Source organism: Pseudorca crassidens, chromosome 5 (assembly GCF_039906515.1).
Source record: "Pseudorca crassidens isolate mPseCra1 chromosome 5, mPseCra1.hap1, whole genome shotgun sequence".
NCBI lineage: Eukaryota > Metazoa > Chordata > Mammalia > Artiodactyla > Delphinidae > Pseudorca > Pseudorca crassidens.
In genome coordinates, this window is record NC_090300.1 from 45,611,843 (window position 1) to 45,631,839 (window position 19,997).

The 19,997-nt window shown below is 39.5% G+C and overlaps 1 protein-coding gene across 2 annotated transcripts in view; it reads right to left on the reverse strand.

The window, feature by feature from the left end:
• The window catches only part of KPNA4 (karyopherin subunit alpha 4), a 94,221-nt gene extending 77,390 nt beyond the window's left edge, over nucleotides 1-16,831 (reverse strand). Inside the window, exon 1 of one of the 2 annotated variants that reach the window (XM_067737895.1) lies at nucleotides 16,567-16,831. In XM_067737895.1, the coding sequence (XP_067593996.1) occupies nucleotides 16,567-16,635 (69 nt within the window). In that variant the 5' untranslated portion in view covers nucleotides 16,636-16,831. The remainder of the gene's footprint in view (nucleotides 1-16,566) is intronic. The other variant, XM_067737894.1, reaches the window with a different exon arrangement.
• Between the last annotated feature and the right edge of the window lie 3,166 nt (nucleotides 16,832-19,997).

Genomic DNA, 19,997 nt, shown 5'->3' on the forward strand with positions numbered 1-19,997 from the left:
CCACTCCCTTTCCCCTTTTGCCTTCCCAGAAGCAACCATTTTTCTGAATTCTCATGAGTGTTTTGACTGTATATCAACACATCTATAATAGTTTTAATACATTTAACATTTAATATGAATAATATCATGCCATACACACCTTTTTGAAAGTAAACTTTAGAGCAGTTTTAAGCCCACAGAAAAACTGAACAGAAAGTACAGAGTTCCCATGTATTCCTCGTCCCTCCTCCACTATCAACATTCTGTACTAGTGTGGTACCTTTGTTACAAATGACAAACCTATGACACATCATTATCACCCAAAGTCCATAGTTTACATTAGGGTACATCCTACAGGTTTTGACAAACGTAAAATAACATGTATCTACCATTATTATAGTATCATACAGATTAGTTTCACTGCCCTAAAAATCCTCTGTACTCTGCCTACAGTCTCTGGAAACCACTGATCTTTCACTGTCTCTACACTTTTGCCTTTTCCAGAATGTCATATAGCTGGAATCATACAGGAGGTGGCCTTTTTAGATTGGCATCTTTCATTTAGTAGTATATATTTAAGCTTCTTCCATGTCTTTTAATAGTTTGATAGAACATTTTTTCTTAGTGCTGAATAATATTCCATTGTCTCAATGTATCATAGTTTACTTACCTTCATTTGCATAAAAACCAAAGAGTGTGATTAATGAATTGTATGGTAAGAGTAAGAAACCTTGCCAAACTGCCTTTCAACGTGGCTGTACCAATTTGTATTCCCACCAGCAATGAATGAGACTTCCCCTTGCTCCACATCCTCACTAACATTGGTTGTCAAGTGTTTTTTCTTTTCTTTTTTTAAACTGTGGTAAAATACACGACATAAAACATACTATCATAACCATTTCTAACTAAAAAATTTTTATTAAAAAATGTAAAATTTGCCATCGTAATAATTCTTAAGTGAAGAGTTCAGTACATTTGCATTTTTGTGCACCCAATGTCCAAAACTCTTTTCATCTCAATAAACTGAAACCCTATAACCTATTAAACATCAACTCCCTATTTCCCCTTCCCCCCGGGCAACCATTACGCTACTTTCTGTTTCTATGAATTTTGCTATTCTAGGTACCTAATATAGGTGGAATTGTACAATTTTTGCTTTTTGTGACTTAGCATAATGGCTTCAAGTTTCACCCACATTGTAATGTGCCAGAATTTCCTTTCTTCTTAAGTCAGAATATTCCATTGCATGCATATACCACATTTTATTTGTCCATTCACCCACTGAAGGACACTTGGCTTGCTTCCACCTTTTGACTACTGCAGATAATGCTGCTATGACTATTAAGGGTACAAATACCTCTTTCAAGTCCTTTTCAATTCTTTTGGGTATATTCCGAACCCAGGAGTGGAGTTGCTGGGTCATATGGTAATTCTATTTTTAATTTTTTGAGGAATCACCATACCATTTTCCATAGTGGCTGAACAATTTTGCATTCTCACCAACAGTGTACCATGGTACCAATTTCTCCACGTCTTCATCAACGCTTGTTATTTTCTGGGGTCTTTTTTTTTTTTTTATTTTGTTTTTTCAGTAGTCATTCTAATGGGTATAAGGTGGTATCCCATTGTGGTTCTGACCTGCCCATTTCCTCAATAACTAGTAATGTTGAACACCTTTTCATATGCTTGTTGGCCACTTGTATAACTTCTTTGGAGATATGTTTATTCAAATCCTTTGCCCATTTTAAAATAGAGGTTTATTTTTTTGTTATTGAGTTGTAGGAGTTCTTTATATATTCTGGATGTTAACCACATATTAGATGTGCAAGTATTTTCTCCCATTCCGCCAGTTGCCTTTTCACAATGTTGACTGGGTCCTTTCATGTACAGAAATCTTAACGTTTGATGCAGTCCAATTTACCTATTTTCTCTTTTGTCACCTATGCTTTTGATGTCATATCCAAGAAATCACTACTAGTTTCATGTCATGAAGCCTTTGTCCTACGTTTTCTTCTTAAGAGTTTTATTGTTTTGTCTTATATTTAGGCTCTTGATACATTTTGAGTTAATTTTTGTATATGGTATTAGGTTAGGGTCCAACTTCATTCTTTTGCTTGTGGATATCAAATATTCCCAGCACCATTTGTTGAAAAGACTGTCCTTTTACCACTGAATGGTCTTGGCACTCTCACCAAAAATAATTTGCCCATACATGCTAGGGTTTATTTCTGGGCTCCCCGTTCTATTCCATTGGTCTATATGTCTGACTTTATGCAAGTATCACAGTTTTCATTACTGTAGCTTTGTATTAAGTTTTAAAATCAGGAAGTATGAGACCTCCAACTTTATCTTCTTTTTCAAGATTACTTTTGACTATTTGGGGCCCATTGAGATTCCACATGAATTTTAAGATGGATTTTTCTATTTCTACAAATAATACCACTGAGATTTTGATAAATCCGTAGATTTGCATTAAATCTGTAGATCACTTTGGGTAGTACAGACATTTAACAATAATAAGTCTTTCTATCCATGAACACAGTATGTCTTTCCATTTATTTGTGTCCCCTTTAATTTCTTTCAGCAACATTTTACAGTTTTCAGTGTAAAAGTTTTTCTTCTCATTGGTTAGTTTTATTCCTAAGTATTATATTCCTTTTGATGTTACTGTAAATGGGTATGCCTCTCAATTTCCTTTTCAGGTTGTTCCTTGTTAGTGTTGGTTAATTTTATATCCCACAAGACTGCGTCCCAATGGTTCTCACCCAGGGTGATTTTGCCACTCAGGGGACATTTGGTAATTTCTGGAGACAATTTTGGTTTTTACAACTTGGGGGGAAGGGGACAGACATGCTACTGGAATCAAATGGGCAGAGGCAAGGGATGCTACTAAACATCCTACAACACAAAGGGAAGTTTCCCACAACAAAGAATTATCTGGCCCAAGATGTCAATAGTGCCAAACTTAAGAAACTTTGCTATATTCTACTATGAGTTATTCTCATTAGAACCCAAATTAAGTCCAAATATATTTCAAAATGTACACAAGAAAAAGGAAACATTCCAAAAGATTAACAGCAGTAAGATTATGGAGGATTATTTTATTTTTCCATTTTTCTAAAAAATTTCTACAATTACCATGCCATTACCATTTCAAGAGAAAAAAATTAACTTGGGACTTTCCTGGTGGTCCAGTGGGTAAGACTCTGAGCTCCCAATACAGGGGGGCCTGGTTTGATCTCTGGTCCGGGAACTAGATTCTACATGCATGCCACAACTAAGAAGCCGGCATGCCGCAACTAAGAAGCCCACATGCTGCAATGTAGATCCCACGTGCCGCAACGAAGATCCAGTGCAGCCAAAATAAATAAATATTTTTAAAAAGAGAGAAAAATTAACTTGATTTGAAAAATTTGATTTAGTCACTAATTCTAATCAGAGTACATGACTCTCTTTTTTGTTTTTTCTTTTTTAAAGTTGCATTTGATTTCCACAAGTATTTATTTAAGTGCCACTTATCTGCCAGGCTCTGTGACAAGAATTAAGAATAGAGTGGTATACAAAATAGACAAGGTTCATACTCTCAGGGAGCTTATAGTCTGATGGGAGAATTTAACATTGAGTAAATACACTAACAAATTATGATACGTATTCTCAAGGAAAACAACAGGGGGATTTAACTTTCAACTAGCCTCTTCAGGGATGGCCTCTAAGTAAATGATATTGAAGATTCAAAAGATGAGAAATAACCAGGCAGGCGAAGGAAAGGGGATGAAGAAAAAGGGAGTGGGAAGGGCATTCTGACAGAGCAGCATGTGTGAAAGGCCTGGAGAGGGCTATTAATGTGTTAGAGTTAGAGGAATTAAAAGAAGATGAGTGAGAGCATAGTATAAAGGAGATAATAAGTGAGAGAGGTAGGAGAAGGAGACAGGGACAAGATTTGGCAAGGCCTTAAAGGTCTCAGTAAGGAGTTTGAAAGCTAAATGTGGTGGGATGCAACTGAAGCAGAGGAGGAGCGTTGATATGATTTACTTATTTTTTAAAAGAACCACACTGGTTATTTTATGAATTAGAGCAGAGCAATAGCAGAAATAAGGCAACCACTGTAGAGATGAGGTAATAATGATTTGCCCCAGATTTGAACAGTGAGTACAAAGCGAACAGAAAAGTAAGAATGGAGTGACATTGACTAAATAACGTCATACTTACAACCTTATCATAGAGAAACTTCTCTTTCCAGGGATGTTGCTGCAAAGCCAGCAAAGGATGTTACTTATGTGACACCCCCCTTCCCCACACCACAGCTGACTGGTGGAGGAGGTGAAGGGGAAAAGCCAATCCATAAACAGGCCAGCAGTAAAAACAATCTGCCTCAGTTTGGGCAGAGCTTATCAGCATAAGCAGATTCTCTCAGTAATTCAACACGAAAATTATATAAAGACTAAGAGAGTCAGTACCCAGGAAAAATAAAATTTAGTAGCTGAATTAGTGGCTGGCAGAGCAGTAGAGCAAAGATCCATGAATTCCTACCAAGATACTCCTACCTGAAATATCTGGGATAATGTGAGAACTGGTTCCTTAATGTTCCTAACACCCCACCCTTATTTGATATAGTCTGAATAAGGGTGTTCCTTGCATTCTCTCTCTTTTTTTTTTTTTTTTTTGGCCACGTAGCGCAGCTTGTGGGATCTTAATTCCCCGACCAGGGACTGAACCCAGGCCTCTCTGCAGTGAAAGCACCAAGTCCTAACCACTGGACAGCCAAGGAAGTCCCTATTCCTTGCATTTTTAAAAGCTTAATCAAAGAAAGTATCCACTAAAGTGGGATTTTAATTTTACAGAAATTGAGGCTAAAAAAATTATTATAAAGCTTTCCTGATGGCATATAGCTCATGAGATGCAATCCTAGGTCTTCTCATTCTAATAATCAACCTTTTCCACAAATCTTAAGGGAAGAGTTATTGGATGCCAAACATTTAGGATATCCTTTCCTTTCAAATTTAAGGTATGTTATTTATTATAAATTTGACTTTAGGAAAGAAAGATAAGGGATCTACTACAACACTAGCTCACAGTGGTTAAATATCACCACAGGGTCAGTTTACAGCAGGGATCTGAGAAATCTTGACCTTCTAGAATGTAGAACTGATGAGAATAGGAATTTAGCCTGTGTTATTCATTGCTCTAGTCTCACTGCTTACAACAGAAGCTCAGACACAGAAACTGAGTAATTACTTGCTGAACAAATGAATTCAATACAGGGAAGGATAGATGAAAAGTGAGTGAAAAAGAGTTGCCAAGAGTTCACCTGTGACCCTTAGGTAGTAGAAAGTTGCCACAAGCCCTACTTATTTCTCTTAATTAAGCTACAACTTTAGTGAGATATAATTCACATACTATACAATTCACTCATTTAAAGTGTAAAATTCTGTCATTTTTAGTATATTCACAAAGTTGCACATCAATCACCACCATCCAATTCCAGATCATATTCTTCACCACAAAAAGCCCTATACCTATTAGCAGCCAGTCCCCACGTGCCCCTTGTCCCAAGGCCTTGGCAACCACTAATCAACTTTGTCTCTTTGGATTTGCCTATCCTGGACATTTCGTATAAATGTAATTACAGAATATGTGAACTTTTGTGACTGGCTTCTTAGCATTTTTTCAAGGTTCATCCATGTAGTAGCATGTAGCAGTACTTCATTCCTTTTTATGGTAGAATAATATTCCACTGTATGCATATCCAGGTTTTGTTTATCAATTCATCAGTTGATGGACATTTGGGTTGTTTCCATGTTTTGCCTATTTTAGATAATGCTACTATGAACATTCATGTACAAGTTTTTGTGCAGACACTTGTTTTCAATTCTTTTGGGTTTTATACCTAGGAGTGGAACTGCTGGGTCACATATTAACCCTTTAACTTTTTAAGGAACTGCCAAACTGCATTCCAAAGTGGCTGCACCATTTTACATTCTCATCAGCCATATATGAGGGTTCCACTTTCTCCACATCCTCATCAACACCTGTTATTGTCTATCTTTTTGCTTACAGCTATGCTAGTAGGTGTGAAGTGGTATCTCATTATGGTTTTCAGCTTAATGACTAATGCTGTTGGATCATACATTTTATTTGTTTATTGGTCCTAAATAAGCTTTGTCATAATTTAAAGACAATACCATTTTAAAGCTGGAGAACAAAAGGGAATTGGGAAAACTTATTCAAGACATTAAGAGAAAAAAGTGTGAAGACTCTGATATAAGACGTTTGAGAAAACAGTTGATCAACAATGAACTCAATTCTGTAGCTATACCTGTGAACACCTCTACATAATAGTCAAAGGCAAAATAAGAAACCATTCTACATCTGTATTGGATGGTAGTGCTTTATAATTTTGTCTTCAACAGGTTTTTTCTTCCGTTCTTCTTACTCTAACAGACAGACCCCTCATTCTTCTGAGAAACCTGTGTTTTAAGTGGAGGTACCAACACCCTCCCCCAACAAAAGCAACCCCCCCACACACACAGCTGGCCTACGGCACATGACTTTGTGCTGGCCAATCACAGAACCACATTCCTCTGCCCACAGTGATTAATTCAGGCGTAAGTATGCAATCAAATCTTGATCAATCAGAGTCCTCCCTAGACTTTCATTAGAACTCTTATAATGTGAGCTATGTCTTAGCTATGAACTTACTGGGTTATGAGAGCCAGATTCCCCCACTTTGCTTTAACTAATTTTAGCTGGGTTTCTGTTCCCCAAAACAAAACTGTATAATATTAAAAAATCAGCTCTTTCAGCCTAAAGCTATCAGACCTAACTTTTAATATCAACATTATGGAAAAAGTTTATGGTATTTAAAGCCACTATTCTAAACAAAGACAGAAAATATTGGGTTTCATAATTACTAAAGAACCAAGAGTAATGTAACAATTATTCAAAAATCTTAAGACTTTAATTTTGCTTTTTTCTTTTCTGGACCTGCAACAGCTGAAAGTGGCTAAAGAGGAACAGGGGAATAGGCAGGATGGGTGGCAAAAAGGTTAGGGTCATTTAATACAACCAGGTAGAGACTAGCTGTAGGGCCTTCAGGATACAACTACTGTAACTGAATTCACATAACACTTACTTTAAGGAACCATACATGCTGTAAAAACTGAAACAAGTATTATGAGTAGATACTGGGCAACTAAAGCTTTCATTTAAAGAACTAGAAACTGAGACAGAACATAATTTGCTTTCTAATATTAAAAATATGTCTATCACCAAATTATGAAACACCACATTATCTTAGGATTCTGACTTTTGTTAATACAAATTTAAAGAAATTTCAGGTTTGCCAAAATACACCATTATTGAAAATGTAATTTACATTAAGTTCAATGTAAATTAAATTTAGGATAAAAGTGATAGCTAATCAAATTTTGTCCTAACAGTAAATAAACAGTAACAGAAAACAGTTTAGCATTGTAAATAATCAAGCTAATCTTGTAGTACCAGTAAATGTCTATGGCCTTAAACCACTTTTCATTACGTGTACCAAATAATGTGAATCAGAGCTATTTTCTGGTTAAATTTACAGTCTTACAGGACAACGGTTACAAAATCTTCATAAAGTATTTACTAACCTACTTACAACACAGGATTAGAGAAATGAAGTCAGAAACTGGTAATTTTGTGACAATTTGGTTAAGCATGCAGGAGAAAGTAGGCTTTCACTTGAGTGCTAATGAAGGGAAAAAGAAGCCTTCTCCAATTCATGTGATGTGATGTGAATTACGGTGCACAGTGGTACAAAAGGAACTGCAAACAAAATGTTAATCTGACAGGGAACACAGGGGGTTATTTGGATGTAATGTATGATGAAGCAAGTTGGTAGAAATAAAAACAGCCACCATTCACTCTACCTGCGCTATATGCCATGCACTATTAAGCATTTAAGTAGTTTAAAGAGATTAAGTTAACTTCCATAACTATTAAATAGAGGAACTAGGGTTCAAATCCAGGTGTGACTCCATAGTCCATGTTATTTAACTGTGATACTGTAAAGCCCTTCAAGAGTCTTTTATTAATTAAAAGTGACAATCACCTATAACAGAAGCAACAATAATAACACAGACAGTGATTCTCAAAGTGTGGTCAGTGGGCCCCTGTGGGGACACTGAGACCTTTTCAGAGGGTCCACAAGGTCAAAACTATTTTCTTAAATTACTACTACTAATTTTTTTTTTATTATGTTAACATTTGCACTGTACTGCACTGCAATGGGTAAAGCCGCTGGTGCTTTACCATGAATTAAGGCAATGTCACCAAGCTGTAATAATAGTCATTGTGTTTCAGTTAAAAAAGAAAAAAAGACTGTTCACTGAAGAATGTCCTTGATGAGGGGCTTCCCTGGTGGTGTAGTGGTTAAGAATCCTCCTGCCAATGCAGGGGACACGGGTTCAAGCCCTGGTCCGGGAAGATCCCACATCCCGCAAAGCAACTAAGCCCGTGCGCCACAACTATTGAGCCTGTGCTCTAGAGCCCGCGTGCCACAACTACTGATGCTTGTGCACCTAGAGCCCGTGCTCCACAACAAGAGAAGTCACTGCAATGAGAATCCCGCGCACCGCAACGAAAAGTAGCTGCCGCTCACTGCAACTAGAGAAAGCCCATGCACAGCAACAAAGACCCAACGCAGCCAAAAATAAACAAAATAATTTTTTTAAAAAGAGAAAAAAATGTTAAAAAAAAAGAATAATGTCCTTGATGAAACAGTAAAAAAATTACTTTTATTAAAAACCGGCCTTTTGGGCTTCCCTGGTGGCGCAGTGGTTGAGAGTCCACCTGCTGATGCAGGGGACACGGGTTCGTGCCCCGGGTCCGGGAAGATCCCACGTGCCGCGGAGCGGCTGGGCCCGTGAGCCATGGCCGCTGAGCCTGCGCATCCAGAGCCTGTGCTCCACAATGGGAGAGGCCACAGCAGTGAGAGGCCTGTGTACCACAAAAAAAAAAAAAAAAAAAAAAAGGCCTTTTCTTTCTAAAATTTTGTGATGAAATGGGGATTACACATAAACCATTTCTACAGCATACCCCCTTCTGCAGCAGGATGGCTGTTTCAGGAAAAAGTATTTGTGGGACTGTTTAAGTTGCTAATTGAACTAGCCACTTTTTTCATGGAACATCACTTTTACTTGAAAGAACAACTGAGAGACAAATTATGGCTATTCAGAAAGTGTCTGGCAGATGTTTTCACAAAAATGAGCAAAGTGAACTTATGGCTTCAAGGAAAACAACTTAAAGTATTGCTTGCTAATGACAAAATTTGAGCTTTCAAGTGAAGATAAGAATTTTGGAAAACTTGTATCTACCACTGTGAGCTTGACAGATTACCAATATTTAAGATTTTTCTGATGAGCTACGTGGCAATGCTAATAATTGTGAATTTTCATTGTAAAATAAATGTGTCAGCATTCGGAAGATCTACACAACTCAGTGAACTAATATTTTCCAAATGACCAATACATGATGTTACAAAATCAGCCATGTCCAAGTGCAAGGCAGACCAATGAATTTTAATGTAACAAAGTAAGAAAAGTTTACTAATATGGCTTCAGATTCCACAATGCAACTAACTTTTAAGAAAGTGTTATTTCTGGAGTTTTGGTATATATGGTATGATATGGTATATCAAAGAATAATTTCCTTAATTATCTGAAAAGGCTATTAAACGTTCCTCCCTTTTCCAACTGCCTACTGTGTGAAATTGGATGTTCCTCATATACTTCAACCAAAGAACATACCAAAAGATTGAATTCAGAAATAGATATGATATGAGGGGGCTTCCCTGGTGGCACAGTGGTTAAGAATCCGCCTGCCAATGCAGGGGACACAGGTTCGAGCCCTGGTCCGGGAAGATTCCACATGCCGCGTAGCAACAAAGCCCGTGTGCCACAACTACTGAAGCCTGTGTGCCTGGAGCCTGTGCTCCGCAACAGGAGAAGCCACCGCAATGAGAAGCCCTCGCACTACAATGAAGAGTAGCCCCCGCTCGCGGGAACTAGAGAAATCTCGTACACAGCAACAGAAGACCCAACGCAGCCAAAAAATAAGTAAATGAAATAAATCTAAAAAAGAAAAAAAAAAAGAAACAGATATGAGAATTCAGCTATCTTTACTTGAGCCAAACATTAAAGAGACTCAAAAAAATGTTAAACATGGCCACTCTTCTCACCAAATTTTTTGGGTTTTGAAAAATAAGTTATCTTCGGTTAGAAATTTATGTTTATATGAAACAGCTTTGGGACCTCCCTGGTAACGCAGTGGTTAAGAATCACCTGCTAAGGCAGGGGACATGAGTTCGAGCCCTGATTCGGGAAGATCCCACATGCCGTGCTACAATTAAGCCCGTGCACCACAACTACTGAGTCTGCGCTCTAGAGCTCGCGAGCCACAACTACTGAGCCCATGTGCCACAACTACTGAAGCTTGTGTGCCTAGAGCCCATGCTCCGCAACGAGAAGCCAATGCAATGAGAAGCCCGCACACCACAACAAAGAGTAGCCCCTACTCGCCACGCGCGCACAGCAACGAAGACCCAAAGCAGCCAAAAATAAATAAATAAATAAATAAATTTTTTTTAAAAACAGCTTTATTAGTGTTATTTTTGAGTTAATATTTTTTAAAATTCTTACTTTTAGTTTCTAGAATGGTAAAAATTGATATTAATAGAAACTCCCAAATAAAGCTTTTTAAAAAAATTTTTTTTAAATACATTTATTTACTTTTGGCTGCATTGCATCTTCGTTGCTGCACGTGGGCTTTCTCTAGTTGCAGCCAGCAGGGGCTACCCTTTGTTGTGGTGCATGGGCTTCTCACTGCGGTGGCTTCTCTTGTTGCAGAGCACAGGCTCTAGGCACACAGGCTTCATTAGTTGTGGCACGCAGGCTCAGAAGTTGTGGCTCGCAGGCTCTAGAGCACAGGCTCAGTAGCTGTGGTGCACGGGCTTTGTTGCTCCGTGGCATGTGGGATCTTCCCGGACCAGGGCTCGAACCCGTGTCCCCTGCATTGGCAGGCGGACTCTTAACCACTGTGCCACCAGGGAAGTCCCCCAAATAAAGCTTTTTGAGGGTCCTTATTTTTAACCGTATAAATGGGTCTTGAGCCCCAAAGCTCTGAAAATTTCTGAACTAAGACCATAACAAGCACATATATATTATCCTTATTTAGTAGGTGCCAATATAAAGATTGTTTTCATTTTATCTGTGGAAGAAAGGAGTCTCCCTCATCCCTGTCTTATTAAACCTAAATGGAAAGCACAGTAAGTAAATAGATTGTGTTCTCTAGTTTAAAGTCCACAAATAAAACACAATTTCCAAAAAGATCTCTGGTTTAAAAAAAAAAAAAGGAAACAACACTTACTGAATGCCTATTATACCCCATGTACTATGCTAGGTGCTTTCACATATAGCCTTTTAATCAACTTTGAGATCTGTATTAAGGCTGAGAGAAGTTAAAGGGAGGTAATATAGTACAGTACAAATAGTATTGACTTCACTTTGACATTCCTGAGTTAAGACCATTCCCTTGAATGTTATGCTATTATGTCACTTAACTCTAGAATTTTTTTCTTTACATAATAATACTTCCTACTTACATGACTGAGAGAAATGAGAATACAATTAAAAGCAAATACAGTAGATGCTCAAGAAGTTAGTTCCCTTTAATCAGACTTCTGCTCTGTTCCAAAACTAAACCAGTGAGTACCACAATCATTGTTCAAGGTTAGACTTGACAAGCTCTCATTTCACCATTATAGGCCTCAAGTAGATGAATGATGCTCCAGCAAACATTTAAAAATATCTTAAGGACCCACAACCACTATCAGATATAAGAGATCAATGTTTAAAAATTACCTACACATTTTTCCTAAAGTTGTTTCATTCTTTCAAAGCTAAATCACTCCTACAACTCTTCCCAATCTTGTTACATGCACAAGTGACATACTAGTCTCTATGAAAAATGACATCTTGATATCTCTAAGAAAATTATCAATGAAGCAATTCTGAAATGGGTTGCCTCATAAACTAGGAAAGCTGAAAGGAAGCACAAAAACAATTATTTAATTCCCACCTATATTTCTATCAGATATTTCATATTGTCACATGCTTGGACTATTATATGAAAAATTAGACAGTGGTTATTTTAAGTATAGTAAATATGTTCCAAGATTTGTGATGAGAGAGGTCAGTCTCTAAAAGTTAACAAGACTTAATAGCTTAACAATGTCTTTCACCCTGTACAGTTTAACAAATCACCAAGGCCATTTCTAAACAATAAAACAGCTGATCAATTTATTAAACTCTTGCCAACCAAGCAACTATTTTTTCCTGAAGTTCAAGCTGACTTCATATTTGATGCTCTGTGGTCAATGACAAGTTTCCAATTATGTAGCATTTTAGTATTCTTTTATTTTTTAGGGTAAGTATTTTTCTTAAAGTAGTGTTTTTATAAGATCTAATTATTTTTCTAACATAACTTATGCTCTATTCAATCCTGGATAACCTCAGAACTTCTATAAAAATTATGCAGGCTTATTATTAAGTCTATGAGAGAATTCCCCCTCTACTTTTAAAACATAAGCTAGATGAGATTAATTTGCTTTATTCTGACACATTTTTTTAATTTGAAATTTGGTCACTACCCATTTCCTGTGTTGCACTGTGCATACCCAGCTATGGTTACTATCTCAAACTAATAATGATGATCCTCTACCACACTGCACAAAAGGAACCACACCCTGAATGTCATCTGACAGTTCCTACAAGTTATTTTAAATGGATACTGACATATAACTTCTTTAATGCTTTTATCTTTCAAGAAGTTAGCATGACCATATTTTGGAGGAGCCAGAATGGTAGAATGTTAACACAGGAATAACTATCAGACTGAAGGCTATGGTATCAGTTTCAATTCCAACACTTAGAAATTCTGACTTTACAAGGGTCACTAATTCCCTGTGACCAAACTGCCCTTCAATGAGCAATTACATCTCTCTACATTAAAAATGTTCCCATTAATTTTAAGTTCAACATAACTTATATATGCACAAAGAGAAAAAACAAAGAGCCAACTGCAAATAAGGGAGTTAGAGAATCAGTTCCACTGAATCCTATTAAATCTCCTTCCTCCCCCTAAGAAAAGCTGAAGGTGATAAATGCGCAGAGAATTGCCAGGCATCTTCCTAACATTAACCTATTAATCTTCACAACACTCATGAAGCAGATGTCAAGGACCTCTAGTTTTACAGATAAAAGAACCCTAAGACTAACTGATTCTCCCAAAGTCACACACAGTTAAGAGATTAGATTAAACTAAACTCTTAAGACTCTGTACTCATCATAATTTGGAATCAAACAATGTTAGATCAAACCAAGAAATGTTCTAATTATCTCATGCTATCCTCTATATCCATGCTATCCAATAAGGTAGCCACTAGCCATATGCAGCTATTAAGAACCTGAAATGTAGCTAGCCCAAATTGAGATACACTGTAAGTGTAAAAGACAGACCAGATTTTGAAGACTAGTATGAAAAGAAGAACATGAAACATCTCATTAAATTTTTTTACACTGATTACATGTTGAAATGGTATTTTGGATATACCGGATTAAATAAAATTTCACTGGACAGCACTGGTCCATACTTCTTTTCAAAGACCTTCCAATGAAACATGTCACTGTAAGATCAACCAAAAAGCAATATTTTCTTAGAATTTGTTGTAGCACAATACAGAAACCATATTTTGAGGGAGGAGGAAATGGGCATAATTAGTATTTTGAGGGACACAGGCATATATGTATGAATAGAGACACAAAATAGGCCTTCTAGTGTTCTCTAAGGATAATAAAAGATATTTCTATCTCATTGCAGGCATATGTGACAGAATAAATCACAAGTGAGGAGAGAGTATGACTTTCCCTTAAAGTCATATTCCATTTCCTTATGTGGAAATGTGAAAATATTCATATTCCTAATGCACACACAGGGTTATCAAAGTCACAAGGATGCCCATAAGGCACAATGAACTTCTCAAAAAAATTTTACCTAATGTGTATTTATAATTATTTTTTAAAAAGTCACATATCATAATATTGTTCTAATATAGAATCAACACAATCTTATTCTGACTAAAATAATAAGAGATACACAGTAAGGGGAAACATCAGTTCAAAAAATAAGGATCACCTGAAAATAGTTTGGCAACTCCACATAAAGTTACCATGTGTGTTTTGTGACGACCTAGAGGGGTGGGATAGGGAGGGTGGGAGGGAGATGCAAGAGGGAGGGGATATGGGGATATATGTATACATATAGCCGATTCACTTTGTTATACAGCAGAAACTAACACAACATTGTAAAGCAATTATACTCCAATAAAGATGTTTAATAAATAAATAAAGTTACCATATGACCCACTAATTCCACACCTAGGTGTATAAGCAAAGAGAAATGAAAACACAGGTCTACACAAAAATGTGTAGATGAATGTTCAGAGCAGCATTATGCGTAATAGTTAAAAAGTGGAAACAATGCAAAAGTCTATCAAATGATGAATGAATAAACAAAATGTAGTATATCCACACACTGGAATATTCAGCTATGAAAGCGAATGAAGCACTAATACATTCTAGTTACAGAGTGTATGAACCTTGAAAACATTATGCTACCTAAAAGAAGCAAGTCACAAAAGATCACATATTGTATAACTCCATTTATATGAAATATCCAGAATAGGCATATCTAAAAAGACAAAGAGTGACTGCTAGTGAGTTTGGGTTTCTTTTGGGGGTGATGAAAATGTCCTAAGACTGACTGTGCTGATGGCTGCACAACTATGTGAAAACACCAAAAGCCACTTCAAATGGGTGAACTGTATGGTATCTGAATTACATCTCAGCAAAGATGTTAAAAAAAAAAAAAAAAAGCGCAGCCAGAAATGTAGAGGGGAAAAGGATCAGAAGGACTGTCAAGCATTTAACTGCTATTTCTCTGGATGTTTGTAACTTTGTGGTATTTATGTTTTTAGCTTTTGTAATTTGTGATTTTTTCCCTCATTTTCAATATTAATACTGGTCAAAAAAATGTTTAATCACATCATTACACAACTAGGTAAACTTAATGAAAGTCGTAAGTTCTACATTTAAATGGCAATTTCTATAGCATATGAATTATCTCAATAAAGATGCTGAAATTTCACTTCAACTAGGAAATAGTCCCTCAAACTAGGAAACCCACTAAGACAGCACTAACTGCCTTGGAAAGTAAATGGCTTTGTGGAAAGTCCAAAAGACAGTTACTATCTCAGTCAAGCAAATGCTCAAAGTTCAGAAACAGATGATGGGAACTTGAAGATCTCAGTATAAAAAAGTACAAAGAAACAACATAAAAAATACTACTTGACCACTTTCTCTTAAAAGCTAACCTCCTGATTCAGATGCAGAGTGGAAAACAGAAACAAACAAAAACCCCTATTTACCTAGACGCCTAAACCTGAAGGGAAGAAGTCTTCTATTAAAAATCTGTGATGTGGGTGTGTGCTTAACCCACACACCTTATGTAGCCTAAGAACCTCAGGGGCAGCTGTTACTTAAGATAATGAAGGTTGCTTTTCACCCTTTTCAAATAATAAAACGTGATGGTGCCACTCCACGGCCCACCCCATCCCCCGCTACCACCACCACCGGCAGGTGGAGGGAAAGGATACTGCAGACTAGAGGATGACAGCTTTGTATAACCCTTTGGACTCTATATGTAAGAACGCAGCTGGTGGTCTCTCAGGAGGGGGTAAAGAGATTTGTGAACAAGCTGAAATAAGGGGTATCCTTTGCCTGGAAGAGGGCACACCGTGAGCCACATCTTGAATCAGCTATATCCATAGTAAAACACAGGCCGCTGGAAGGCACTGTTAGCATCACCAGGATGGCCTCTCACGCCGGGGGTGTTTTTTTTCAACGGAGAAGTTGACTCCTGTAGTTTGGAATACTGGGGGGAGGCAGGGGTAAAGCGGGAGTCGGGAAGACCAAAGAAAATGCCTTTAAGTGGAGACGACTCGGGCCTCACTGAGGAAGTTCCGAGACTCACTCGGTCGCCACACGCTAGTCCCCCCCTCCACCTCCCACCGCCCTCCTGCCCGCGGCGCCCGACGTCGGTGGGGGAACGAGAGCCGGAATCTCCGCCGCTACCGGGATGGGGGCCGCAGCCCGGCCCTGGCAGCGCGGTACACACACGCCTCCTCCGCACTCGCCGCGCCCGGCCTCCCCGCCGCGCGGCCCAGCCCCTCGCACCCGAGCCGGGCCGGCTCCTCGGGGCAGGCCTAGGCCGCGCCGGCGGTACCCCGGCACCTCGCTCCCCGGCGGAGGCGGACCAGGCCCGACACAAACTTCCCGGCGCGTTAGCACAGGCGTCACGGACGGGCCGGCCCCCAGCGCCATTCCCCCGCGGCCCGGCGGCGGCTCCCGCCCCTACTCCCCACACTCCGAGTCCCGGCGTAGATCGACCCGAGGCCCACAGCCCCCACCCCTCCGGCGCCCCCGAGTTTACCTCCAAGTCGCGGCCTTTGTTCTTGAAATTCTTGAGCCGTTGGTTGTCCAGTTTCTCGTTGTCCGCCATGGCCGGGCCGGTGACTCCTTCCCCCGCCCGGGCCCCGCGGGATCCGCCCCAACCACCACGCCGCACCGACACTCCCAGGAACCGGGCCGCCGCCTGAGCTGCTGTGCCCGCCGCGGCGTCGCTTCCTTCCTCCTCTCACCTGCCTCCGCCGCGGCCTTCTCCTCGTCTCCCCGCCCGTTTCCCTCCCCCCCCCCCCGCCCTAACCCCAGCGCGACCGCAGCTCCCGCTAAGACAACTGCCGGGCCGGGCGGCGGCAACGGCGGCGGAATGTGCTGCCGGCTGCGAGGGGGAGGAAGCCTCGATCTGAGGGCCCCGGCGCCGCGGCCACGCCCATCGCCGCCAGCCCAGCTCGCCGATTGGCCAACCAGACTCCGGTGCGTTCAACCAATCAGAAAGAACGATGGAGAGCGGGGGCGGAAGAGCGAACGGAAAGAGAAAGCGGGCGACGCTGGGAGGAAGGGGCCGGGGCCTGGCCCCGGAGGGGAGGGGCGCGGCGGGGGCAGAGCCGGGAGGGACCACTTGCCCCCGGAGCAACGGAGAGGAAGCGAAAGAGAATTAGAGGCGGGAAGGGGAAGGGGAAGGAGACGCCAGGGAACGAGTTGGTTTGCTCATGTGCGGCCCACCCCAGACGTCTGGGGTCCGGGGTCGAAGCCCACTTAAAGTACGTTCTTTTCTTCTTCGGTGAACCTTCTCTTCCAGAGCACTCTTTGCGAGTTCCGCTGGCTTTACAGGAAGTGGGATCTGCGCCTCTGCTCCATCTCGGGTCGGGACAACCCCCTCCTCTCAACCGAGCTCCCTACCCTGGCAGGGGTCTCTGCTCTCTGGGGGCCCGGCTTCGGGGCTTGGACTGGAAGGAGTGACGTGCGTTCGGGAGGCGCAGCGGAAAGCGGGAGGGACAGTGGGTCGAAGAGGCAAAGGACGTTTTAGACGAATCTGATTCATCCTCTCTAACCAAGTCTCGCAACAGGTGGGAACTTGGGCAGCGCTGATGATCCTGTGACGATACCACCCCCTGGATATTTCGTCTTAGAAAGTTAAAGGAGCTCCTCGGCCACAGAGTACTAACTTATGGAAGGCGGGGACCGTGGCACCTGGCATAGGAAATGTAATATTGTAACTCTGTTGAGAAAGGAAATGAGTTCCGAAGATATACATCTCTACCAGAAATGTTATTACCAGAGGCAGAAATAACACAAGCTACAAAGAACGTACTAAAATGTTTTAGAAAGCGGGAGAAGGAAATGGTTTAAAAATATATTTAAATCCAACTAATAGCTCCTCAAATATGCAGGAGCAATTGGAGTCGGAAGGAAAGCGGGGTGTTTAGAAGCTTTGGGTGTGTTTAAATTTGGCGAGTTAGGAGGAAGAGACCCTTATTCAAACTACTTTGGGAACTTTTACACCTGGTCCCTCCCACTTCCTTACCGGTATATTGTTTGGGGTAGAACGTGCAGAGATAAAACGTTTAAAATGAGTATAATACCTTTAAAGTCCTCAATACTTTGTATGCTTTGAGCTGCCTAGGCAAACAGAAGCTGTACCTGGAAATAATTCACACTGAACTTTCACTTGAATGTAAATTCAGTGCCGATTCTAAGTTTAAAATGATGTTCATTATAAATCTTTATTCCCCAAAGAATCTCACTTCAATTAGAAGTAACATTGTACACTGTAGCACTGATGTCTTCAAAGTGAGTTTAGGATAAGAAAATTCAGTTTAGAATATCGTACTCCTAAAAGAAGGGTGTGATAACAGTTATCCACTAAGAGAGATGCAATACAAACCGGAAATAACCACAACTTGTAATTTCGGTTTTTAATACTTGTTTAATGTCTGTCTAAGGTCTCTCTCCCTCTCTACACAATAAGCTCTCTGAAGTCAAGGGCCATATTTGTTTTTTTTTCTATATATACCCGACACCTAGTACTTGGCATGGTAGTGTGCACTCAGTGACTTATCAAAGGCAGGACCTGAATCTAAGCTGCTGTGAGTGTATGTTTCATAAGTTAAAAGACAAGCTAACACTTCTTGATTAAAAATGTTGACTGAGTTAGTACAGCTTCTAATCTACACTGGGTTCCTTCTAATAATTCTTAATTTGGTATCATGCTCACTCCAGGGTTAAAGTTCAGGGGGTAGATCAGACATAGGCTTCAGGGCAACCCCCCCCCCCCCACACACACACATGTTTAGAAGGAGTCGTGACACACTTTTCTAAAACGAACAATTGTCCTTAATTATGCTCAGGTAGTCTGTTTGCTGGCCTAAATTTTTCATTTGAAATTATCATTACCCATTGCCACTCACTTTACATGTTTAGTGTCTGTAGCTCCAGTTCTTTCCAGATAGAAGATACACAATTTATATAAAAGGAGTACATTTTTTTTCCGGGGAGTTGGTAATAGATCTAAATGCAGATCGGCAATCTAATTGGCAAGATATGGTAGTTCTTAGTTAGGAGGTGTCAGAAATTTAATTTGCTGAACTAAGGAAATAGTAATGCAGCCATCAATACCATTTCAACACAGACTATTTAACGATTTTTTGTGTGTATTATGAAATATATTTATAACCAAACACTGTAAGAATTATACATGAGACCTATTTTAAACAGGATATTCAACAGCAGGTACATAATATCCTGACTTGTTATTATTTTGGTATAAGAAAAGTCTAAAATATTATGGAGATACTAGCTTTCAATGTGTCATGAAATTCTCTTAGAGTCACTTTCTGAATAAAGAAATTTATTTCTGCAGCAGAGACTTGTGAGAGGATTTGTGAAGCTTTATACAGGGTTTTAGTTGATCAAATGTAATTTCAAAAATAATTATAATTGAACATTATTTCATTTAAGCAGTTTGGAGTATTCTCATGGTACATACATTAACTTGAAGATTGTGGAACCCCTCTTTAATCTAGAATATGGATCTTACAGTTTGTGTTACTGTTTGGGGAATTATGAGTGATTTCTTGAGCAAAACTCTAGGCAGTATCTACTGAAACAAGAAGAAGTTTTATGTGTTGTTAAATCTTAACTAAAGTGTAATTTCTATTTTTTATAGTTGAGTGGATTTTTGTGTTTGTTTTTAGAGAGAAAAAAACATTGGACCTTTGTTAATATGCTTTTATTTTCTTAGGAAAACAGAACTGATCAGGTAGTGGAGGACTTTATTTATTCCTCTTTATTGCCAGGATTTTTCAGACTTTTGGGGAGCCTGGAAAAAATTACTTCTTATTTTGACTCAAGTCTTGGAATGGTAAGAGATTAAAAGCATAGCTGTTGGTAATAATCTGACTGAGAGAGATGAGCCACCAGTTTTTCTTTTAACTTAGTTTTTTTTTTAAGCTTAGTTTTGAC